The 27,210-nt window shown below is 36.3% G+C and overlaps 1 protein-coding gene and 1 long non-coding RNA gene across 2 annotated transcripts; both read right to left on the reverse strand.

The window, feature by feature from the left end:
- Positions 1-9,241: 9,241 nt before the first annotated feature.
- LOC129760992 (thioredoxin domain-containing protein 5 homolog) lies at positions 9,242-9,943 on the reverse strand. The gene is made up of 2 exons (XM_055758693.1): positions 9,593-9,943; positions 9,242-9,533 (listed from the first exon to the last, which is right to left on the reverse strand). The coding sequence occupies exons 1-2, from the start codon at positions 9,826-9,828 to the stop codon at positions 9,242-9,244; spliced, it is 528 nt and encodes a 175-aa protein (XP_055614668.1). The 5' UTR covers positions 9,829-9,943.
- Positions 9,944-19,899: 9,956 nt separating this feature from the next.
- Positions 19,900-21,226, reverse strand: LOC129740239 (uncharacterized). The gene is made up of 3 exons (XR_008736162.1): positions 21,015-21,226; positions 20,684-20,950; positions 19,900-20,626 (listed from the first exon to the last, which is right to left on the reverse strand). It is a non-coding gene; the product is annotated as an uncharacterized LOC129740239 (long non-coding RNA).
- Between the last annotated feature and the right edge of the window lie 5,984 nt (positions 21,227-27,210).

The following is a 27,210-nucleotide window of genomic DNA, read 5'->3' on the forward strand; positions in this document are numbered from 1 at the left end:
AAAAATTGCCCCCCCCCCCTGAATAAAGAGGGCCCCCGAGGTGAAAAAAATAAAAGTTTTGCTCTAAACCGTTATCAAAACTAGAAAAATATTATAAAAAGTTCAAAATTTATCAAACTTTAAACTAGGACGGGTCCGAATAATTAACTTATTAAGGATTTGTAATTCAGCGTATGTAAAACACATTATTTTGATTTTTTTCCGCGACCCATTGGTATAACAAATACATATTTTGAATAAAAAAAAATGTCGGATGCCTTCACAACTTGCAAAATAAGCATACACCAATTTTCAAAAGTTCTATATTATTCAACGTGATTCAAACTCAAGTACGGGGCTTTATCCAGAGAGTTTAAAAATCTAAAAACAAACAACGAATACGCTTTTTTATTTTTCCACTTGAAAATTCAGTACTATCTGCCAACATTCGATAACCGAGGTTTGAAGTATTGTTTTGCTTTTTTTTTTCTTAGAGATGAAGGAATGATTTGATTGAAAATTACAATGCTCATTATTTTTTACTAAAGTATGAGCCGTTTCTTATTATCAATCGACGAAAAATGCTCTTTATTTATACTATTTAACCTTTTTCTGGAAGCTCTGGAAGTTGATTTTAAATTGAAACTTTTTGTTCTCGAATTTAGTTTTATTTTTATTTCTTTTTTATTCTTAAACTGATTCCAAGTTTGAATTCTAATTTTAGAATCATGTTCCAAATTCTAATGCTCATTCCGAGGAAATCTTTATTGTTCTTTTAATTTTGCCAACAAATGATATTTAATAGTTTAATGTAATTTATAATTGGATCATTATTTCAAAACTAAATTGAGACTTTGCTCTTCAATATCAAGTTTGTTTATTAAAACTGGCATATAGTTATGGTATGATTTAAGATTAAGAATCTTTATCAGAACCAATTTAAATACGTTTTCGGAATGGATATGTGTTGATTTGTTCAAGGTTATGTTCAGAAAAGTTGTATAGGTAAGAAGCTTTCCATTTTGCCGCCGGTCGTGGCCTAGAGGATAGCGTTCCACCCATCTAAGCCAGAGTCCATGAGATCGAATCCCGATCACGACACATATAGTGCTCTTTCCGTGGTCTGGTGGTAAGATGCTAGCCATAAAATCCTTGAAAGATGTACGCCTTAGAGTTAAGTAAATTAGATCTCTTCAAAGAAACATGAAGTTTCACTGAGATCCTATATGTGTGTGTTCGTTTTTTTAGCACCTTCAAGCAAACGTAAGAAATAATTTCCTCAGTAGGTGGTATATTATCGCATAACTACTCCTAGCTAATTTCTCGAGAGTCTTTGTAGTCTAGTGGATAAGCTGGTGCGAGTCTGGTTCCGATGTGCCAGGCTGGGTTCGATTCCCGGTATCGGCGAGACAACTTTTGGGTTCGAATCCCATAAGAAGCCGACAGGTAAGATGTGTTTCCTCTTATAACTGATTATATGAATGTTTAACCAGCTGCCAGCTGGCCAGGTATATGCACGGATGCCGGAATACCTCTAAGTAACCTGATTGACTCGTTCTTCCAAAATATACCTACATACGAAGCCATGGGGTCGGTCCCAGAATGCATGAGAGCACATACTTAGGCAGAAACTGCGGTGAATCCGTGCACCCATGGTGGAAAACCAACATACATAACTACTCCCAGATAAATTCTTAACTTTCCGGTGTCCAGAAATCTAGATTTGCGAAGTTCCTGTGCGAAAACTATGATTAGTGCAAAAGAAATTAGGAATAAGCATTTATTTCCAGTTGTCAAGTGTGAAGAAAAAAAGGTGTAACCGTTTCATGTTGTTGCAAATATGCAACAACTAATATTTTTGCTAAATAACCGAAATATGTGAAAATAATATTTTTTCCTTATTTTTCCCTTCATGTATTCATCATTGCGCACTATTGAGAATTTTTTCGAGAAAAAATAAAAAATCATGAAATGAAGGGTTAACTTAATGGTCAGGTTAAGGATGTGTCAGGTTTAGTGCGTGCGTGATCCACCGTGAAAGCCATAAATCCGTAATCAAGGCTCTGGATTCCAGACACGAAGCAATTGAGGAACAACGGTACAAAGCACGGTTTCGGACAGGAGTTTTATACGGCAAAAGGAAGGGGAAAGGTAGCAGATATTTTCAAGCACATGAAACTGTCAAAGTTCGCGAAGAAATATCTGGTTTGGCAAGCCATCTGTACCTGTGGCTTGAAAAGCAGCATTTTCATAGCTTCCGGGTCTGTCAACCAAGAAATTTACTTGAAAGAGTGTTTGAATAAACGTATGCTGCCTTTCCTGAAGAAACACGGTTGTTCCGTACTGTTTTGGCCGGATTTGGCATCTTGTCATTACGGTAAAAAGGCCATGGAGTGGTACGCCGCCAACAACGTGCAGGTGGTTCCCAAGGACAAGAACACGCCAGAGCTCCGCCAAATTGAGAAATACTGGGCTATCAGGTATCAGAATGGGGGTAGGCTTAATAGCGGCACGTTATCCAAACATACGGGAAAATTGTGCCTAGCCTTTTTTTTTATCCAAGATTTCATCAAAAGGAAGAAATAAATTCAATCTATTTAAGATGGCATAAAGCCTTTCCAATAGGGATTATTAGCATTAAAGCTCTTTTCTACATTCGGTAAGGAATGATAGAATGTTTTTTAAGTTTAATTTCTTAAACTCAGATTCGCTCAAAGCGTAAGATCCCAGAGTACGAAAACGTAGTCTGGCAAATGAGGGACAGTTACATATAAGATGGAAGGGATCTTCCACATCTGATTCACAACTACCACATACTGGAGATTCAGCACGCTGAATGTTGTGCATGTGATAGTTGAGTTTACAATGACCGGAGAGTGCTCTGATCAAGATGCTGCAATGAGATTTATTTAAAGTTAATAAGTAACTCGATATGATTGGAGATGGTTTTTCTAAAAATAATTTAGTTTGACGACAAGTGTCCAACTCTTCCCGGTATCGTTCATGCTGGTTAGAGGACCAAGTTTGAATTTGGTTTCTGAACCAACATGGTGATATTGGGACAGCCGGCTCTGGTCCGTAAAATTCCTTTTCCGACCCAGCTCTAGCGAGTTCGTCGGCGCATTCGTTTCCAAAAATTCCCTTATGTCCGGGTACCCATAGAAGGTTTAATCCATTGCCTTCAGCAAGTTCTTCGATTGCTTTCCGGCATGCGATTACCAGTTTTGATCTAGAACTGGAAGCACTGAGTGATTTGATAGCTGCTTGGCTATCTGAACAGAAATAAATTGTTCTGAACATAATCTTCTTTTGAAGTGCAATTTGCACTCAATACATAATAGCATATAGCTCAGCCTGAAAGACTGTACAATATTTTCCTAGAGGTTGAGCATATTCTATGTTCAACTCGTGACAGTAAATTCCTGCACCTGCACGGCCGTTTGATAATGAACCGTCAGTATAGAATACAATATGAGAGGACATTTGGCCCTCTACGAAACCTGATAACCATTCTTGAGAAGAAGGAAATTTGACTTTAAACCCCATGTAGGGAAAACTACTCGAGAGTGTTAAATCGTTTGGCGCTAAATTAAACTTGTTTAATCTAACTAATTCAGGCCACACATTTGTATGACTCGATGATCTTTCGATATTTCCTGACAGCCAGAGACCAACTGCCTGTAGACGAAAAGCACATGAGAAGGCTTCCTGTTTTAGGAACAAGTGTAGAGGTTTGATAGAAAACAGAGCCTCTAGTGCTGCAGTAGGAGTTGTAGTGAACGATCCGGACATCCCCAAAAGACACATTCTTTGAAGGTGATTTAGTTTAGTCCGAACTGTTGCAACTTCTCCTTTCTGCCACCACACTAGACACCCATAGGCCAGAATTGGTCTTACTATTGTGGAATAAATCCAGTGAATATGTTTAGGTTTGAGTCCCCAGTTTTTTCCGATTGCACGTCGGCATTGTCCGAAGGCCATGCATGCTTTTTGACCAGTTTAATTTGGAGTCAAGAATGACACCCAAATATTTAACTTGATTAGACACGGTGATTTCGGAACCATAAAACAGCAGAGGGCGCACCCCGCGGGTGATACGTTTTTTAGTAAATAAAACAATACTAGTTTTTAGAGGATTAACTGAAAGTTCTACATGAGAACACCATCGTTCAACAGAGCGCAGAGCTTGTTGCATTATATCAAATAATGTGCTTATGCACAAACCTCTTACCAGCAGAAGATAATCATCTGCGAATCCATAGGTTAGTATTCCACGGTCATTGAGTTTTCTCAACAAGCCGTCTGCAACTAGGTTCCACAAAAGAGATGATAGTACACCTCCCTGTGGGCAACCACGTGTGCTAACTTTTGTTATTGAAGCCTGTCTTAAAGACGAATGAAGATTCCTGCCGCATCCATTATTTATGTAAACGAGACATTATCAAATGCTCCTTCTATGTCTAGAAATGCTCCTAGACATGATTCTTTCTGTGAAAAACTATTTTCAATATTATGTACTACGTTGTGCAGAAGAGTTAATGTTGATTTTAATGTTTGGTATGCATGTTGTGTCGCATTAAGCGGATGTTGGACAAGGCATTCTTGCCTGATATGATGATCAATTAAACGTTCAAGTGCTTTTAATAGAAATGAACTTCTAATAGGACGAAAGATTTTGGCTTCGTCTTATGATGATCGTCCCCCTTTAGGGATGAATTGCACGGCTATCTGCCGCCAAAGTTTAGGAATATATCCATGAGCAAAACTGCTTATAATTATTTTTCTTAATATGTGTTTGAAATGATCGAAACCTTTTTGAAGCAAAACTGGAAATAAACCGTCACTTCCAGGAGATTTGTATTGAGCAAAACCATCGATTGCCCATTTGATCGATTCTGTAGTAACTATTTTCCGAGCAAAATGCAAGGAATCTAGACTTCCAGAAAAGAACTCAGGCTCTATCGATGAATCTTGATCAACACATCCTGGAAAGTGAGTATTGAATAGACAACTTAATGTTTCTTCGTCGTTTGATGTATAATCACAACTAGGGGTTTTAAGGTATGAAACCTGATAATCTTTTGATTTGGCTAAGACTTTATTTAACCTACTTGCTTCGTGCAAGCTTGAAATGTTTGTGCAGTAGTTCTGCCAACTTGAGCGTTCGGCAGCTCTTGTTGCTTTCCGGTAAGCTCTGCGAGCCAACTTGAAAGCATCAAAACCTTCCGTGCGCCTTCGGTTCCAAGAGCGTCTGCAGTTTTTTCGTAATTTACTGAGATTTGAGTTCCACCATGGTGTACTGTTTTTGTTGAATTTCAACGTTCGTAAGGGACACGCTTCTTCATAATAATTTAAAATAATTTCGGTGGTTTTTGCAACCACTTCATCCAACTCAGAAGGAGTAGTAATTTCAGGTGTATATCCATGAAATTTAATAGCAATATGCTCCAAATATAGGTCCCAATTAGTTGTTCTTGTTTTCTGAATGTAATTGTTTCTAAAAACTCACCTGAGTGTTCAAAATAGATAAACCTGTGGTCAGAAATCGATTCTTCGTTAGGCACATGCCAATTTGAAATTTCCTGAGGAATTGTTCTAGAACAAAGTGTGATGTCAATCAACTCTTCTCTGTCACACCTAACAAAAGTTGGTTTATTTCCTACATTTAGAATTTCTAAATCAGTGCTGCTTAAATATTCCATTAAATTTAAGCCTCTCAGATTGATATCTGAGCTACCCCATACAAAATGATGGGCATTGGCATCACAGCCAATTACAAGAGGAAAAATTTGTGATTCACAGAATGAAACGCATTTTTTAACACTAGAAAGACCGCACCAGTCAAAATGACTGGTGGGACACTTTGTTTGTTGAATATCTTTTAAACACTACACTCTAAAAATTCGCAAAAAATACGACTTTTCATGAATTTTGAATCTCTACAAAACTGTGCATTTTTTATTTTTCTAGCTCTTTTAATAAGCGAGAAAAATTTCGCCATGGACACTCGGACCGTGACCAGTCAAAATGACTGGTAAAATTCACAAACCTATAACTCAAACAAGATAAATTTTTTTCGCTTGCTTTTGGTTTCATTTGCAATCTACATTCAAGACAAAGAGCCTTAGTTAATTTATGGTGGGCAGGAGTGTGTCATTCGCTATGAAATTATTGATTTTCGATGCGAAGTCATAAAAATTTGTAGAAAAAGTTCTCGGATCGACCGCTGTGTGGCGCTTCAAGCACTTGACTCCCAATTTTTTTGGTCTGTTTTGTTGCTCAACTATAATAGAACTTTCTGTCACAATTTGGCGAAATTTCATCAAGATTTGTAAAAGTTATGTTAGTTTTAATACATGTCCATTCGAGTAATAGAGTAATTTTAGGTGATAAATATGTTTTATACTGAACTAGTATGAGTAAAATAATTATGAATTGTGTACTTATTTATTCAAATTTGAAGATCTTATGTCTATGAAACTGAACAATTTAAATGATTTTTTTATATTTGATTATTCTTCATATGTTGGTTATCCACCATGGGTACACGGATTCACCGCAGTTTCTGCCCAAGTATGTATTCACATGCATTCTTAGATTATTAGTTCAAGTATTCCGGCACCCGTGTATAAAGCTGGCAACTGATTGAACATTCTTATTGAACATTCTTATTATAAGAGGAAACACATCTTACCTGTCGGCAACTTTCGGGGTTTGAACCCTAGAGTTTTCTTGCCGATACTGGGAATCGAACCCAGTACACCTGGCATACCTAGACTAGACTCACGCCAGTCTATCTGATAGACCACATTGGTGCTAAGATTTTTCAACATGGGTGCACGGAATGGCTGTAAATTCACCGTTGTTAATTTTATAGAAATAAATAGTTTTCAACTTGCTTCAGAACACAAAATATTTTTGAGTTAGATATGATAGGCATTTGAAATGCAACACTAGTCAATCGAAAAACTTTTAAGGAAAAACAAATCAATGTGTACATTTGACAATGTTGATTCATTATTTTTATTTCCACTGTTTTCCGTCGCACGACATAACTTGATGCATATAATTCCTAAAATTCACTCGATCCATGATAACCGTTTTCCAATTTCTTGGATGTTGATCAGATCTTATCAGATAAATATACGATGGCAAAAACCTGTTTTTTAATAATAAATAAATAAATTTATTATTTCAAGATATAATTGAAATATTTATTTTCCAGGAATGAAAAATTGGAGCTTAAAATAAAAATCGTTATTTAAATAATTATGTCTCAACATGAAAAACATGATTTCGACTTTGGTTTAGTTAAGATTTGTAATAATGCTTTTTAAAAAATTGCAAAAAGTCCAATACTTGATTAAAACGCGGTGAATCCGTGCACACATAGTGAAAAACCATGTATGTAACACAAATTTTCATTTGAATCTTTAAAAGTCTTTATTCTTTACCTTTAACATGCAAAAAAAATTGATTTTGGATGAATGGCGGTGAATCCGTGCACCCATGGTAAATTGCTCTACTTATATAAAAAATATGTTTCAAAACCTACAATATCAGGTATAATTTATAGGCATCGGGTTGAAAAACTTCAGAGCGATGGATGCTAGAAAATATCTACTAAAACAAAACTGAAGTGAAACCGTGCACCCATGGTCAAAAACCATAGCCATCTTACATGTTTTTATTATTAAATTGATAATGTGTTTCAATTTTTTGATAATTATTTGACATATTCATTTTATGACATACACGCATTCGTCAACTATGCAAAGCTGAGGTGATTCCGGGCACCCATGGTGAAAAAATATTTCAATTCTATAACAAAAATGTTATCGAATTAATAACAAAATAATTTCAAAAGAAAAAATTTAAAAATATTTTGAAAGAAAAAATTTCCCCTTTACCAGTCGTTTTGACTGGTCACGGTCCGAATAGGTATATTCAATTTGCCGGTCCTTCTATTGTTAAATCATCCGTAGGGGATGATTGTTCATATGGTGAGTATGCTGAACAGTAGACGTATTTTCTATCAGGCAGCGAAACCTGAACGACGCAAATATCTCTTGTTGTTAGATTGGGTTTAAGTGTTGCATTTAAAGAATTGTTTATCAATACACATGCACGAGGCATTATTCGGGCATTAGTCATTCCAATTACACTGAACACAGTAAAGTTTGGTTTGAGCAAATTCCCTAAGTAAAAAGTTCCATTTCGGAAATAGGGTTCTTGGACCAAGGCGATTGATGCAGTTTCATTAAGGATTAAACGACATAAGTTCAGTGTAGCGGTTCTTTTGTGCTGCAGATTTATCTGTGCATCCTTAATAGAAAGCATTTCTATCAAAGAATTCCACACATATTTCCATCACACACAAGAACCTCTGCACCTTCATATCGACACATGAAGCGGGGTATCCCATACAGGATGAAAATTTTAAAATCGTGTGTATAATCTGAATCCCACGAGTTGCCAGGAAAAATACGGCCCTTTGCACCAGTGCCTGGCTATAGTGCAGACCTTAACAACGTTCTGCTTAAGATAGGATTTTTATACACCCTCCTACCCCCACTTTGGGGCCCGCAGGCACAGAACCACCTTGAAGCCGGTGTTTACAAAATTTAGGAGAATACAACTCGTGCATGCGCATTAATAGCAATAAGCACAATTGGTGAATCCTCTCCTCCCTGAAGAAACTTGGCTTGGCACCAAGCCAAGGTCCCCCCCTCCCAATGAAATTGGGATTTGGGGCGCATTTGAAGAATGACTAACGCATATGGGAAGTACTGGATAAGTCGCCTTTTACGACGTGGACCAGTATCCCAGTGGTATAATAACAAATTTGTTTAATTCTTCGGGACTCAGACTTAAGTTCTGCCTGTGGCAGTACGATTAGTGATTAGTGAACACGAACACACACCTGATCTCAATGAAACTTGATGTTTCCTCGAAGAGATTCCTAAACAAAGGAATACACAGTAAAAACTTAACTCTAAGCGTACAACTTTCGAGAATATGATGGCTAGCATGATGGTTTTTTTGACCACTTGAACTTATTGATCTTATTGGCCAATCCTGTATGACTACAATCAACAAAAAATCGAGTGAAAATACGGGTTTCGTCACACAATCACATTATTACAATATTTGTAATTTTCTCTGGAATAAAAAAAACACAAACTTCCTCTAAAAGTGTACAATTAAATGCAAAACTATCATATCACTTTATTACATTTATAACACCGACTATCGGTTACCGTTATCGAAACCCAAAACTGGGACTATCCTCTTCGGGGTTCAGAACATATTCTTGCAAATATTCAACGGTATCCTCCAAGTCACTGGGATAAACTATTTCGTAGCCTTCAGGCGCATCACGTTTGTAGGCTCGAACTTCGGGACACTCGCCCACTTTCAGTTGTGCGCAGAACTCTTCCTCTGCTATGCAATCCATGTGTCCTATATGGAGTAACTTTTGCGGTATCGCCTGTTGCTCGATCATGTTGGCCAAATCTTCCCAAATCGGTAGCAGCTTGAGGCAATATTCACACCTGAAAACCGATTAGAATGTGTTATTTCTACTTGAGTCACGTTCCACTTGCGGACAAACCAGGGTAAATAGAATAGTACCAAGAAATTCTGCGACGTGTTCAATTGTTTAGCAAAGTTTCGGGCAGTTAAGCGCTGCGATAGATTAATTCCGTTGAATTCATCAGACTGGTCCAACACTTGCAACCGGAAGTTATTTAACGAACTGGGTTCCGAAAAACGTATTCCGGAGGTCAAAATCACCAATAAAATGGCTGTTATAGATCCGAGATGTACGACGATCGGTCTTCGTACCATGTTTGTGTGTTCGGTTCAATTGCAACTGAGATTTTTTTAAGGCTAAAGCGTGCTTAATCAACTTCCACTATGTCTGTCGGCAGTCTGGACTGAACGCGGATTGATGGATGTGAAGCTAAATTACAAACTGAACTGTTGAAACTGTTCGTCATCGGCAGCAGCGTAGCCAAAAATATGCTAATTGGATAATTCTGCTGGGCATAATTGAGACAGCTCTCGTGTGTGCTGTACGGAAGGTGTGCTGTTGGATGGATGGACCAATTGAATCAACAACAGCTTTGTTCAATGAGCCTAGGCCACTTGAATTTTTTTTTTGTTTTTCACACTCATTTTGGAAATCAATCCCAAATAATTTGGCATTTTAGAATTAAATTTTAATTTTTTTACAAGACAAAAAAACAAATCAAGCGAGCTTAACTCCTCAGCAGAAGTGGTCCTCGAATCTCTGCTCAATTGTTGTTGGTTCACCATAACAAATGAGCTGCAGCAGTTTTGGAAACTAAACTCTTTGTCAATAAGTATCCGGAAAGAAGCACGTGTACCTAGTAAGTTGGTACTCACTAGAAGTAAACAAAAAAAAAAAAAAATGAAACAACCGTTACCTTTCCATATTTATTTTTTTTCAAATCTATGGTAAGACAACACTTAGCATCATTACGCTTATGTTTTAGACTTTCATTTAGCAGCTGTAGTTCAAACTTCCGGTGCATGAAAATAAAGTGAGGCTGAGGTTGCACGAGTGAGAAAAAGATTTAAAGCATGCATTGTTCGAAGATTTTTTTTCATTGATTCGGTGTATTCACAGTAAGATTTCAATTTTCCGATTGGGATAACCGCTTACCGAGTTACAGGGCATTGCTCGCATTGCTTGCATTGTGAACTTTGTAAAACATAGAAATTCTCCTGGACCTCGTGACGTTTCATTATTCCTGTAATCTGGGATGAAATTTCTACGAGTGCACAGGTACTCGAACAATTGTCCTGAATTTCAGAACCACCATCATCTTTATCACGTGAAGCTCATCGCTATCCCTCTTTTTCAACCGTTGCAACGCGTTGGAGAACTGTCACATTTTCTCAGGAGAAGGCTCTGAAGAGAATCTCGTTTATCGGAGATGTCTCTCTTCAGCCACAATTTGTGACGGTTTTCCAGAATTTGTGCTGAAGAAACGAGAAATATTGTAACGATTGTTATATCTCGGAACATGCATTTTAAAGGAAGTCTATCTCCATTTATACGAAGTTCGAATGGAAACCATCACGAATCTCGAGACGCAAAATTTCTATTGAAATACGGTTTCAAATATCTACGAATGTACAGGTCGTCGAACAATCGTCCTGTATTACAAGAGAACTTCAGCTGTCGATCGATTTTTGTCTCGCTTTTCGTACACACTTAATCTTTTCTCCTGTGGTCGGATCGATTTTGTCCTGTATTTTCAACAGCTGAAATTACAGGACGATTTCAGGACAGAAAAATAGCTCAGGAAAACAACTGTCAAACTCATCTGTAGGTTCAAAACGATTTTCTCCTGTAGTTTGCAGTAAGCTGAGAAATTTTCCTGTAGGCTCGAGGCGGTTTCCTTTCTATATATAAATATAAATGAAGAATTTGTTCTAAAAAATAATAACTCTTTTTATTCAAAAACATTAAATTTTATTGATAAGATGAATTTGAAACTTATCACTTCGCTGCTGGCCCTGAAGTTGTTTTTGCTTGACTGCTGTTTTGCCTGAAAATAAAATATGGAATGTTATTTTTCAGTTGGTTTATATTATTTAAAAAAAAATACCTGCTTCACAACCACACGATAATACTGCTGATTCGAGTGGTTCTTTTGATGTTCAGTCATCAGGTTCTAGGGAATCTTGACCCTGGTGTTCTGCTCCAGCAACCCGGTTGGGCGTTGAATGCTGCGACCGGACAATACCTCGAACTGGTTGGGAATACTTGGATCCTTAGGAACAAATGACACCTTCCGCCTGCCTTATAGCAGCTCCCGCGATTCCCACTGATCGACTATTAATTAGCCGCACGAGCGGGAAACTAAATTTGTAAAATTTGGTCCAGCGAATTTTGAGGTATAGAAAACCGAATTTTGGTGTTTCTCGGCTGAGATTTCTTCGCGATCCTTAATGTGCTAAAATAAATTTTAATTGCCTAGAAATTTCTAGGTTTTTTCAGGCAATTTACCGGCAAACTTAAACACTCATCAGGGCCAGTACAAATGTTATAATTAAATAAACGATGTATTTATTAATAAATGTGCTTTTTATTTCCAACTGGTATTTTCTGCGAAATATATCCCTAAAGTAGAGAAAAATGAATGCAACTGTGTAAGTTGAAAACTCAGGGACTAGATAAGATGAAAATCGATGTTGAAAAACATGCAAAAAAAAATTCACCTTGTCTCCCGGTAGGACTTGAACCCACATCTTGCGTCTCTCCGGGACCCATGTATTAACATTCTACTACAGGAGACAACCTGGCGTATGAAAGTTATACTGGTCAAGTGTCGAAGTCTATCGAAATGAAGGGAATTGTTCTCCCATGTGATCATCATAATTTTCGTGGTCTTCAAGACCTAGCGGAAGACAAGGCGATTTATTTCTCGCATGTTTTTCAACATCAATTTTCATCTTATCTAGTCCCTTAAATTTCAACTTACACAGTTAGATTCAAAAAAAAGTTTCGCTAACTGAATATTTGAGTCAAGACCCATCTCTGGATCGCAGTTTAAAATATATCCCTTATCTCCATGTGAATTCCGAAAGAAATCAGTCTCGAGTCTACAGGATAATTTCGAAAACTTCCTGCAACCCGCAGGAGAAAACCGTTTCGAACCTACAGGTGAATTTCACAGTTGTTTTACTGTGGTGTTTTGCTGTCCTGAGATTGTCCTGTTATTTTCAACTGTTGAAAATACAGGAAGATATCGTTCCGTGGTCGGGACGATTTCTTTCTGTGTTTTAAACAACTGAAATAACAGGACGATTTCAGGACAGAAAAACCACAGACAAACAGACATGACACTCTGAAGAAAAATCTTCAAATTTTTCGCAAAGCTGATTGTATTGCCGGTTTCGACATTACCTATTATGAGAAACTGCAGTCACCAACCGGTTAAGAAAATAAAATACCATCACGATATCCATGAAATCAGGTATCTCCTAACCTGTGGTAAACAAACAAACTTTTACATATAATGACATGTAATCTTCTTATTAAAACATGTTGTAATGAGTGCTAGAACCTATTAATCATTATTTATTTAGAACACATTTGTTTTATACTCTACCTGTTAGATTTTGATCGACTCAGGATTTTTCAGTTACCAGACCTTGCCAGCCAATCGCTAAAAAAAATCCTCTATTTAGACCTTCCCCTCCAAGTAAAGTGGATTTTTTTATCTGTACAGATTTCACTAAACCGACTGACGGGAAAACCCCCGATTTTGATCAGAAGTGAGAGTTCTCACTAACTTTTGCAAATGTTACGTGTCGTTATTTATGAGTTCTTAACCGTTTCCGAATGGACTTATCGTAAGTTTTATTTAAAGGTATCGAGAAAATTTGCATCTTTATTTGTTCAATTTTGGGTTTACAGGGACAGAAACTACATCAACAGTAACAGCAGCTCAAAATTGGATTTAATTATTCAACTTAAAATCATTGACGTACAATATTTTAATTTCTGGTTTATTTCCACAAACAAATTTTATACTTGTTTTAAAAAATAATCACGATATCAGCCAAACTGCTACGTTAAAACTGTGTATGGTCTTGCGTTGGAATATTCTGCTTTCCTGCTATCTAGATTCTTCTCCAGCTCTTGCAATATCCGGTTCAAACATTCACGGAACTGATCAATCCATTTTTTTTCTTGGCGATTCCTCCTGATTTAGCAACAGAATGAAATATGATTTCTCGTGGAATCGAAGATGCACACTGCTGTAGTAGAATCGCGTAGAACTATCTGGTACCAGCTGGTTCGGAAAAAAATGAGGCGTACGATTGGGTCACGGACACAGGAAGTAACTAACGTCTTATTGATTTTCCTCGAAGTTTTCCGCAATTCAAACTGAATAATTTGATCTTATTTCATACCGTAGTTTGTTTACTTTAAAAATTTGTTTTGTTATAGACTCCATGGATATGTATAAACCAACAGCTACTACGATGAAAAAAGTGGACTAAGGCTATGATCATTTAGTATCCGGGCACTTTATTTCGGTGATAGCTACGTCAATAGAGCTCGGACATGCAAAACTTTAGTAGCGTTGTGTTGCTTATGAAAAGGACTATCTTGCCTATTTTTGATAGATTTTTAAGTTATCGTGTGTTTGAGATATTTTTGATGCAAAAAGACATGGTAAATTTTGCACAAATTTGCTCCTTTTACGCATTTTGCGCCCCGAAAATTCTTCATTGTTGACTTGAAAGCTCATGAACTGTTGATTTTTTTGAATTTTTTTTAGGGCCAAATGATTAAGAAATATAAGGAGCCACTCTAGGATCCACACGAAGTTCAAACCAACCATCGGAGTGCAACCCTTGATCTTAATTATGGTAAAAAGTCTATGGTTATTGGGGATAACTGAATGCAGACCATGATGGCTCTAGATATGGTGGTCTCTCTTTGGCAAAAAGTAGACGAGGGTTGGAGGCGGAGGAGGAGCCGAAATTTGACAGCTGGCTGTTCGGCTGGCTGCTGGCTGGCTGGGATGCCAGGTGCTCTGATTTTTTGTAAAACACGAAGTTTTGCCAATCATCAAGATATTGCTTAGACAAAGATTTCGCCTTGATTTTTGCAAATATAATTCATAGAATCGAAACAAAATCTTCCGGCTGAGCTCCGGGCTGGTAAGCAAAGCTGGAAGAAGTTGGACCTATAAACGACGGTGCCAGCTTTGTCGGTAGCGGTTAGTAACATTAATTTTGCATTACTTATGACAAATTCAACACTTTTTTCTTTCAAGAGCTATCTAGAAGCAGCAGAAAGTCATCGAATCGGATGGTAACATAGCGAGGCGTTACATTCCATCGTCCGAGAAGCGGCTGGCCCTCCTGCAGGAACATCCGATCTTCATCGAGATGAAAAAGCTGCTTCAGGAGGACCCCCGTCTGTTGCCATCGCTGCTCCAGAAGATCCAATCGAGTAATCCGGATCTGATGGGTAGCATTTCGAATCATAAAATCGTTTATCATTTACATGAAAATGATCAATAGCAGAATTTAGAGCATTCCTTTAGCAAAACCGATTTACGTTTATTTTCATCCAACACTTTTCGATTAAAGGGAAACAAAATAGCTCTTTGGATAAGGTAAAAAGAATATAAGGAGCAAACAACATCCGGTTTAGGGTTTTAGTTGTTTGTTCCACCCTTTAAGATCCTTTCTATCATAACGGTCAAAAAAAGTTTTTCTTTTTCGGAACATACGGATAGACCGAACTGTATTGTAATTTTATTGAAAAAAAGTGTTTAGAATACAAATTAATTCATTGAATATACTCATATCATTGCTTTTTTCCGAAAACTCAATTTAAATACAATAAAATAAACTAAACCCCAGTACGGTTTTAAATCTTTTTAACTTTCCTTTACGATTGGCTTCTGCACATATACACACTTTTTTCCCATCTGATTTTTTATCACTAACACCTGGCATCCCTTGACCCCTTTTTTCGTAAACACTACAGCCGGCTGTCAAAACTTTTTTCAATATGGCGGAATGGCGATTTGGCATCTGAGATCACCATATCTAGAGCCATCATGATGCAGACTCCTTTAATAATGCAAAACATCCATTTCCGGAGGCAAAAAGTGTTTCCTGACTAGTAGACACCAAGTAATCAATTAATTTAATGATCAGTTTCAAAGATCGCAATCTGTGCATCCGGTTTTTACGCAATGTGACAGATGTGTTCTGATGGACCAACAAAATTATGTTAAAACCGGATTTAAAAGATCAAATTCTTCGAGATGCCTACTCATGAAAAGGTTTCAACCAGATTCCAATTGATTTTTCTAGGTGAGTTTGTGTAAAGTATCATGATTTTGCAAAGGTTTTGCTTCTGTAATAAAAAAAAATATAAATCAATACATGACTGAAAAAAGTGTGCAAAGATAAAAAAGAGATTTTATGAAAAAGTTAGAGAATTTCTTGAAATCATTGATAAATATTTTTTTTTTTATATTTTTACATTAAATGTCATATTAACACCTTCATTTCCTCCATAAACAGTTGTTCGATCAAATGAATAGTTTTTTAAATACACACGTAAGTAACTGCCCGGATACTAAATGATCATAACCTTAGTGCACTCTGGTGTCGACATTGCCTAGCTTTGAGAAAAACCGGAACCGGTTTGCGAAAATCGGAAACAGAGTGTCCCGTCTGTTTGTCTGTGGAAAAACACTTCCGAAAAACAACTGTAAAAACTTCCTGTAGGCTCACAACGGCTTTCTCCTGTGATTTGCAAGAAGGTTTGGGACTATCCTGTAGTAAATGCTAAACAACAAGAAAGTGACACTGTTGAAATCAATCAGAGTGATCTATCTTGATTAGCCACATTAAACAGGGGACAAACCACAAAAGATCTAACATCTGGTCGCAGTGGTAGGAACCCAACAAGGAAAAAAAAAATCCTGTAGGATCAGGACTGTTTCCTTTCGATATTTACATGGAATAGAATTATGCTGAAAATGATCAGAATATCAGTTTTTTAGGTAAAAGAACACAATTTTTTAATTTTTAACATAGCGGCGTCGCTGCTGGTCTTGGTATTCAATGATTTTGGACGGTTTTTTTTTGTCTAAAAATAAGCAACAAATTATGTCAATTTTCACATTTTTTATTTTTATTTTTGAAAAACTTACCAGGTTCAGTGCCAAGTTCATGTTCCTGATTCCAGAAGTGCCACGAAATGTATCATGTTAGGCATTTGAGTTCGATTGAAACTTCGTCGGTAGATCCATCGGAACCAATTATGTTACACGCACACGGCTTGTAGTCACTTGTACTTCTCAAGTGTTATGACTGCTGCTGGCTGCACTTCGTTTCATGCCTAACGCGCAAGAACAAATTGGAATCATCTTAGCCAGATGATGTAATAAAAAAAAAATAAAAAAAGTCGTTTACTTAAGCTTCCAATGTTGCTGCGCTCCAAATAACGATTTTCAAAAAAAAAATGTAAAAGCAGATGACAGTTAATCATTAGTCGTTTTCCTGAGCGTTCGCTGAGGGGCTGTCCATTAATGATGTCACGCAAAATTTGGAAAAAATTAACCCCCCCTCCCCCCTCCGTCACATATTGTCACAAATTCCGTAACCCCCCTTTTGTATGACGTCACGTTTTCCTAACACCCCCCCCCCCCCTGGAGTAAAATTTTCAACTCATAGAAATTTGATTAAAAATGTTGCTTTTTTTAAATTCATCAGTTTTATTCAAAGAATTGAAAAAAAAAGGTTAACAACTTTTAACAAGCCTTCAATCATTGCTTAAAACACATTTCAATCATGAGTCCATGGATTATGTTGATGACTTTCCATATCAATGACCAAATCTCTATCCAACCATCCAAATCTAGTTCCTCTTCTTCAATCCATTCGCATTCCAAATCTTCTACACAGGTTAGAATAGCCAAGCAATCCTGTTCACGTTTTGCCACAATTTAAGTGGGAAGGACTTTCCTGAGTGTTGCAGTGAAAGTGTTCTTATGAACTTTCTTATGCTAATAAAATTTACCAAAAGTGATTACGTGAGTATTATTAATCATTAAATGAATGGTGCAAGTATAGTTTTATTGAATTTAGGATAAAATTATTTGTTATTGTTTTGCTGCTTTTTTTTTGTAATGATAAGTGATGTCACGCTCAAGCTGACCCCCCCTCCCCCCATGTCACAAATTGTCACAAAAATCAAAACCCCCCCCTCTCCCCCTAACGCGTGACATCATTTATGGACGGCCCCTTACCTTAGGAAAACCGATGGTTTTTTAACGAATCTCGAATTTTAACGAAATTTCAATTCAAGTACATTTATTTTCAAACACGACACGTGATGTTGGCTTTTGTAAAAAAAAGTTCAACATGCTTGATATTGTTCGCTTATTTTCATTCACGTGAGTATGAAAATTTAAAAAAATGTGAATATCACTCCAGTTTAAATATTTTGTCGTCTACAACACAGTTTAAAAAATACCTTAACTGTATAAATCTCAAAGCAAAATTAGTTACAAACAAACAAAAATTATAATCAACACAATTGAATTGACTAGTCCAGCTAGCAATCCGTTGTTTACGTTTCACCAGCTATTCGTCATCTGTATCCGGGAAAAGATGCTTATGACAAAATCATTACGGTAGAAAAAGTTAATATTTTTTTCAATTGTTTGGCTACCGTTATTGAGTATTTACGAGCAACACATTGTTCGCAGCAAATTGTCGACCGAATAATAATTCTATTCAGAACCAAAATTGAATAGAATTGCGCGCTATGCCAGTGATTAACTTTCACAATTTGCTGGATACAGTTAAAGTAACAGAAACTATGTTTACATTATCAATTTTTGCAGAGTATAGACTGTGCTTTCAGTGCACACTGGTGCAGAACATCAATCTAGCTGTACGAAATTAATAGCACATCCTTGGGCGCTAGAGAGATAGACATTTGATGTCTCCAGCAACATTGTTCAGTTTTACATGGAGCATATTCCAATATCAAAATTTTTGCCAAGGGATCCACCGATAGCGAGATAAAAATGCTTTTTTGTTCTTCAAATTAGGGCTTTGATGTCTTCAACAAAGTTGTTTATCTGATCAAAATACATAAGTTTGTTGAATATGTTAAAGTCTTATCACATCACCCTCATGAGTTACAATCAAAGTAAAAAAAAAACACTTAAAAAAACAGTTTTTGAACCTGACACGTTGTAGATCGGATAAAATGGTTCGCTGTCTTTCAAACAAAGTTGTAACAAGCCACGACCTACAATTGTCTCATACATTATGATGGGTTTGGAAGTTGCTGAAGCCCTATAGAAAGCATTAAGTGTATTTTATTGGCAATTTTTGAAGGCTCGTCCATCGAAAAGTTCACATTTTCGCAGCACCCCCTTTTTTGTGTTTATTTTTTATGATAATAATCAGAACCATTTCCATTTGAATTAGCGGAAAAATCGGTGGAATCACGCAAAATCTAGACGCATCAAAAAGGGTCTATCTCGGAGCTATGTAAACGAAATAAAAATGTTTTGTAATCAAAATGTAGGGTTTTTATTGCACTTTAAAGAAAAAAATAGAAAAAAAATATTCCGATGTTGTTTTGATAAAATTTCGAACTTTTCGTCGAGAACCTCTCATCATAGTTTGGACACCCTATTCACTGCCCTCAGCGGCCATTTTGTTCCACAATCTCTTCATCTCTGTTGCATTCCGAGTCGTCCTAACATTCTTCTTCATCTTCTGCTTGACAATTGCCCAAAATTTTTCGATAGGGCGGCATTGAGGGCAGTTGGGTGGGTTGATGTCCTTTTCGACAAAATCCACCCGTTGGCCCGATGAGAGTTTTAAATAGCAAGTCCCTGTAAATATAAAACGATAATTTTAAGATGCAAGGTGGTGGATATGTTTTAGATAAACGTACAAAACAAACCGAAAAAAATTTGGAAAATCATAATCTACCAACTTGTACAGAAATTTTACTTACAAGTTGAAAGTGAAAAATCTGCAGTAAATCAGAAAAACATATTTTTCACAAAAGCTTTTTCTGCTAAGCTTGCCCTTTTTATTACCTTTCTTTTGATGTAATAAATATACAAATTGGATTTTAAGCAGTCAAGTTATTTACAGATGTTTGCAACAAATTTGAATTGATACAATATTCTTCATTCAAGTTTTCTCCACACCAACTTGTGCACAAGGAAAGATATTTTATTCAATCTAGTACCCCATGACTGGGCCAGCACGCTAGAAATTATTAAACCATTTACGATTCAAAAATAACCATTTTTGACCTTTTCCCGGGAAATGCCATTTTATGAGTTCTCCATGAGAACTCATAAAATGACTTTTCGGGGAGAAGTTCGAATATGGTTATTTTTCAACCGAATGAAATTTCTTCGGAGAAGTTGAAAAATGGTTATTTTTCAACCTCAGCGCTATGTGGAATTAAAGCGTCATATAGGGTTATTTTTTCTTGTGTTTAATGTTTGGGATTTTCAAATGAAAAGAAAAGAGATTTTAGAAGTATTGAAGAAATTGCTTCTTATTTTAATTAAATTAAATTTTTGGAGGTTGGGCTGATGGGGAAATTGCACATAGTTTGGTGATTTTAATCTGTGATTTTCGTGATTTTCCTTTAAAGCTGCCGCCACACCTACAGGAAAATTTTAAGTTTCGCGTTTATGGTTTTCGACAATTTTTTCGGGAACATCTTTAATCCGATCTGACTGCAGCTTCTTTTACCATCTGAGACTGTCCAGTTGACTTGGCCTGAACCATTTCTTAGCTATGCTAGCACCGTGTTTAGCTCAATTGCTGGCTTTTCTGCCTCCTCACCGGTTCCCACTAACAGCATCCTCGATGAAAACTAGCCCCTCACAGCTTTCCGGATCTGTCCGAGGCAGATTTTCGACTGCTTTGATCAGCAAAAACTCACCATAAAAATCAGGCACTTTTGTTCCCAACCCGGAACGCGTCAGAAGAAACAGCCGCGATACTATGAACCATTTGTCTTGAATATTATCGCCTATGTGCGAGATTCCGATGAAATGTGAAGGCAAGTTTGAATGTGCTAAAAGTGAATTGAAGATTTTAAATTACAACTCAAAATTTAAATTTATTTACCAACCTTTTCCCAAACCGGATTTTCTACTCGACCGTGTTTGGGTGTAGCTTCTTCATCCGGGTCTTCTCCGCCATCATTCGGGTTTTCATTATGTACGAATGAAAAGATGCCACATCCGGATGAATATTCTCGATACTCTTTAGCCGGAACCACAACCGGGAGCGTCATTCTAGGCTTCTTCATTACAATATTGAAGTGACTTCGACGATGAACCGGCAGATCTTTTCCCGTATTTATCGCGAACTGGAAGCGGAGCTCTCACTTGGCGCACTGAAATTAATTATATTTTTGTTAGTCATCACGTTTAAAATAAATTAAGGATTTTTTTCATTACCTTTTAGAAACTCCTTCATGCTTATTCGATTTTCAAAGACAGATATACTCGAAAACATATATTAATTTAAAAAAAAATTAATTAATTAAAGAACGCGTTCGGCTGCACCAGCAAATACTTTCAAAATGGCGATTAAACATCAAGTTTTTCAACCATTTTCTGGTTATCACTCGAGAACTACTAATATGGTTGAATTTGAAACTAGAAAAATTATTGAAAAATAACCATATTGGCAGTTTTCAAACGAAGGCTTAAAAATGGTTATTTTTGAAGCGTAAATGGTTAAATGGAAATGAGCGTGAGGAGTTTAAAAAAAGCGCGCGCTTTGATCAAGTTGTATGCAAGTCCTCTTGATGCAACGTTTTTCAGGTTGCGTGAAGCTAAACAACTTGAATAGGAACACTGTTATGATTTGAAAACTGATGCATGAATATTTGAATAACTTTGCTCCTATCCAGGCGATAATAACATTTTAAACATCGAATTAATTGTAATAAACAGGTGTTTTGAACGATTATCTAAAACTGGTCCATTATTATGCAAATAATATCAACCACCATGCATCCTAAAATTATCGTTTTATATTAACAGAGGCTTGCTAGAAGCTTGCTGGCTTGCTCATAAGAAAATTTTAAAGAAAAATCGACTTTTTTCACAAAAACTCATTGCGCAGAACAGAGATTAAGTAAATACCTAGATCTCAAATTTGGCAGAAATAGGAGTTATAAGCAGGCTTTGCTCAAGAGCGGTTGTGTTTTTTTTCCCCACCGTCGCGCTCGTGCTACGGTTTTCATTTTCGTTTCGAGTGCCTTATTCAAAGTGAATAGTAAATTTATGTTTAAAAAGTGATGACAATACAATTCGGTGATTTGAAAAATCTGAGCAAATAAACTTTAAGATTTGTTATTTAATCTGGTGATGGAGCGAAGGGTTCTATTTTTAGCTCCCAACAAATTTATCATATTTCTACGCGAGTGAAATCCTATCTTTTCATAATGCCCCGACGGGTATAATTTGGTTTAAATTTTCAAACAAGCCGTCCACGATAAACTTAGAATTTAGGAAAATGGACAGTCAATAGAAAAATAATTTGTGTGTATACTGGAAACTAAGCAAAACAAAGTTTGGTGGTTTGGAATATATGAAGAACTTTGACGTAGTTTACTTGTAGTGCTAGTGGTTTTAAAGTAGAGTATTATTCGAAATAAGTAGGTGCACTTTCCAAAACATATTTAATGAAAATTGTGAAAAGCAAAAATTCAGAAATTCCGAGAATCGAAACATGCTTGAACTTGTCGGAATGGAACAGACAACAAGCGGATATTTGCTATCTAAGGAAACCCCGGTGAGCTTGTTCCTAGATGTTATTTTTATACGTTTTTTTTCTTCTCAATTAAACGAGCAAAGAATATTAATTAATTCCATTAATTTGTGATATTTACAATAACTTCTTCAAATATGTACAGATCAGAACCCGTCATTGTAGCTGTGGTAACCCTATGAGTTCCCCAACTGACTTCGATTAACAAATAAAAAAGAGCTGGGCTCAGAAGTCTTTAGAGCGTGCTTAAGAACACAAGCTAATCGGTCTTATTATTATTTAAAAGAAAACCTCAATATAATAGTGGCGACGAGGTGAAGATTTTTACTTCTCAAAAGTTTAGTTTGATACAGTAATTTGTTTTTTTTATTTCTACCAAAAGTATGTGCTTTAAAAGAAAAAGTGTTTATTAAGTGATTTTTACTATCCAGATTGAGAATACCTGAGGTTTGGTGTTCGTATGTTTGATCGCAGTTTTATGATGGTGGAATGAGCTTTCTAAATTCGTGAATCATAGTTTCTTACAAAAAAATAATTATAAAAATCATTTGACGTTCCCAAAAGAGGATTTAAAAATAGCAGAAAGTTTATCTTCCAATTTAAGTAACCGTAATAGAAGTGAATTGGATAAATTACGTCATGGTGATGTAGTTTATTTCAAAAACTTTAAGCCAACAGAAATAAAACGATGGTTGGATGCAAAATTTTTATGTAAAATATCTCCAAATGTATTCCAGGTTTCGGTTGGTGGTCGCATTAATACTGCTCATCGGGATCAATTGAAGCCAATGAATAAACCAAAGGTTAGACGATTTTGTTGTTGGAATGCGGAGGAGAAGGTAGATAGTTTTGAGAAAGTGTTAAAAGAATCAGAGGACAGAACGACCAGAGAAGGAAGAAAGAAGCGACCAAGAGAGGAAGATGTTGGAGAAGAGAGTTCGGATGAAAGTTTTTACGGGTTTCCTGCTGATTCACATTTATTTTCATCACAACAGTTTCAATTTGACGACATTGATTTACCGAAGACCTCATCAGAAAAAGAAACATGTTTATTTAACAGTAGTTTATCGAGAAATGGCGCAAGTTTGCCAATATCCAATAGCAGTGGTTTGCTACCGGTATCGAACAGTATTGAACAGCCAACAAAACTGACGGATCGATTCGTAGACGATGAGGAACGAAAGAAAATTACACGACCTGAGGAATCCAACATAACTGGTCCAAGTTGGAATATTCAGCAGAATGACCAGCAAAGCGAAACCGGATTGAGGAGATCGAGTAGAAGAAAACGTTTGAAGAAAAATAGTGAATTTTTATATTACTGAGTTGTTGTAAGCATGCCATTTCTTAAAAGCTCTTAACATTTGTTTTAAATTTAAAAAGAAAATAATTGGATTATTGTAAAACTAGCTGAAAGGGGGAGAACTGTGGTAACCCTATGAGTTCCCCAACTGACTTTGATTAACAAATAAAAAAGAGCTGGGCTCAGAAGTCTTTAGAGCGTGCTTAAGAACACAAGCTAATCGGTCTTATTATTATTTAAAAGAAAACCTCAATATAATAGTAGCAAAGGTTGTGTTAATGTTTACTCTCCGTTTGGTCTGAATTGCATTTTGATCACAGCAAGCGTTGAAAAGTTTAAGGGCTCCATACACTAGCAACTTTTTGCACAAGTTGCGTAAAATCAATTCGGGTCGAAATTATTGTACACTCAGGCAAAATCTTATTATAATTTTCATAAGATACGTCTTATGAACCCCTTTTTTGCGTCCAAACTAAGTTTTCATAAGAGTTCTATGAAATTCTTCCAATTTTCATACGAAGTTCTTATGAAAAATAGAAGAAACGGCATTGTGGAAAAATTATGAACACATTCATTCCATCAGTCATTTTTCAGTCGTCAAACGAAGTTGTGGAATAATTAGTTTTATTCTTTTCAATGGTAAGTTTGAATTGAAGTTTATTTTTGTAATCGTTAAACATATTTGTAAAGGTAAACTCAAATTAGTTTTTTGTTTACTTTTCAGCACGTTGACCGGGAAAAAATTCTAGGTCAAAATACCGTATGCGGCCGAACAAATTCTTTTGAACCGGGTATTGATGTGCTGCTGATGGTGACCATAATGTATGTAATTCCAAACAAATTAGCCGAACAGTTAAATAAATTTTTAGCATCAATTGTTTTTAATTATTCTCATCGAACGTGACATTTCCTGTTTTTTAAGATCCTCTTATGAAAAGCCACAACCTCTCATTGAAGCAGGTGTTCATCTGCAGAGTTCATTCGCGTCATAAGATTATCTTATGAATTTCATTGATTTTTCTTATGGCGCCACTTCATAAGAGAATCTTATGGCATGTATAGTAGTATTTTTCTGAGTGTACTATTACACTCTTTTTTTTCTCATGCATCTAAAAGTTTTGAAATAGGATTTTTTTAAACACTTTAATGCAAAACATATTCCATAAATTCCGAGTCTTAATTGAAATTGTGCAGGTGCAGTGAATGATAAAGTGGTTTATGTTTTCATTAGTTTGCTATTTAAATCGCAGGAAACAGGTAAACTTGGTGTTCATAGTGTATGTATTGCTTTTTGGTACTGAAATCTTTTAGATTGGAAAAATTCTAAGGATTTCGGTGCTGTATTAATAATTTCTTTGCTCTTACAAATATTTTCAAAAGCGAGGAATGGCGCTATAACCATGGTCGATGACCTGAGATGAAGGTACAAGGACTCAAAATTAAACAGTGTATGATGGTTAAAGAAGAGTTTCTTTAATCATTGTATTGTTAAATTTTGGACTTTATAAACGGGAAAATATTTCGGCTTTTTCAGTCAATTCACGGATCCAAAACACCTTCTCTTCTTATTCCGACGTTTCGTTCTTTATTTGAACTTTTTCACAGGAATCTACAACAAACATTACAATCTCTTAAAGAACTAATTGACAACATAGAACAGTAGAAAACTTACAGAAAATTGTGTTTCTTCATCTGGAGGATCGATTACAATTAAATTCACATACAATAATTGGACACTTTTTACCATTAAAAACGCTAAAAGATATTAAAATGAAAACTTAGATGAAAAGGCTTACTTAAATATTTATAAAATGAAAATTACTGCCTAGAGCAAACTCCAAACACGAAAGAAAATCTCAAAAAAAAAAAAAAAAACTCAGCGAACAAACACTCCGATCACTAGCTGGTTGCACTACCAAATGATGTTGTTGATGTAGCAGTACCGGTCTGTTTGGGTATGTTTTTCTTCGGTCTATTTCCTTTCTTGATAGTGTTGAGGATCCCGGAATATGTAGAGCTCAGATGGTCAACATCGGATCTCTTATTCACTGTTGCATCTGTGTTGATGATCTAAGTTTTCATTTTAATATCTTTTAGCGTTTTTAATGGTAAAAAGTGTCCAATTATTGTATGTGAATTTAATTGTAATCGATCCTCCAGATGAAGAAACACAATTTTCTGTAAGTTTTCTACTGTTCTATGTTGTCAATTAGTTCTTTAAGAGATTGTAATGTTTGTTGTAGATTCCTGTGAAAAAGTTCAAATAAAGAACGAAACGTCGGAATAAGAAGAGAAGGTGTTTTGGATCCGTGAATTGACTGAAAAAGCCGAAATATTTTCCCGTTTATACAGTTTTACCAGTCGAGAACAATTATCTACTCATGTAAAATGGCGAATTTAGCTAGTAACCGCTTCTACGCAAACATTGAACGAACGTTTGGCAACAGGACAAAGGTAGATATGAAATCCTACGCAATTCACAATCGGAAACTAGGAAACATGACATGTCGGAAAAAGTTCCTAGTTAGATGTCGCCGCAGCGGAGTTTTTCCCAAACACATCTCAAACACCTTTAGATGTGTATTCCCCCTTCTAGAGCAAAACAGTCCATTTTTGAAAGATCTCAACAAGTGCATCAACAGATTTAAGTGAACTCTACTCAACATTGAAATTAAACAAACATATTACGATCTTAACAGACACACCAAAAAACTGCTAGAATTAAAAACAAACATCGAACAGCGATTACCAACCGAAACAGCGTCGAACTTTTTTGCTTCACAACACGAGTTTCTAGAGAAACATTTGAGGCTCATTACGACATCCAATAAAAAGAAATTCGACAACATTTTATCATCTTCAACTCATCCTACTCGCCGTCACAACAATTCACAAATCATCATACCCACTCCAGCACCAACCAATATCGCAACCCGAATGCCAACAACACAACAACCAAACCTCTCGAATTTCAATCCCAAAGCCATACACAACGCTACAACCATATCATTACCAAAAGAAGCCGAACTCATCTGGAGCTTAGGACCTAAATTTGCGCTACCGTACACAAACACCAATGAAATTCCGTTCTACCATATCATAGCCGACCTAGAAGCTGTTCTCGAAACTTCTACAGACAAATTAATCCGTGACCGCAATAGATGCCATCTCGCCAACTCCATACAAAACTTTTTACACAGTCAAAAGCACAAGCCGAAAGATGCACTCTCCAGTTTGCTCTCTCATGCATGCAAGGTGACGAAACAATTTGCCAAAGATCATCCAGACCTAATAGTAGTGGAGTCTGATAAAGGTAAACAAACCGTTGTTATGTATGAGAAAGACTACAACACCAAAATGCTCGACTTACTATCGGATCGAAACACATACACAGTACACAGCCGCAACCCGACCTCAACATATAAAGACAAGAACAACAACTTGGTAAACCGACTATTGGAACTGAAACTGATCGACAAAAAAACAGCACATCAACTTCGCACACAATCACCACAATGCCCACGGATTTATGGATTGCCGAAAGTACACAAGAGGAATTTGCCGCTCAGACC

The sequence above is a fragment of the Uranotaenia lowii genome, chromosome 1 (genome assembly GCF_029784155.1).
Source record: "Uranotaenia lowii strain MFRU-FL chromosome 1, ASM2978415v1, whole genome shotgun sequence".
Taxonomy (NCBI): domain Eukaryota; kingdom Metazoa; phylum Arthropoda; class Insecta; order Diptera; family Culicidae; genus Uranotaenia; species Uranotaenia lowii.

Bases quoted from the DNA above. Each gene is read 5' to 3' on its own strand.
- LOC129760992 (XM_055758693.1), bottom strand. From the start codon at position 9,828: ATGGTACGAAGACCGATCGTCGTACATCTCGGATCTATAACAGCCATT. The intron at 9,534-9,592 runs GTTTGTCCGCAA...ATCGGTTTTCAG, and splicing joins GTACTATTCTATTTACCCTG to GTGTGAATATTGCCTCAAGC.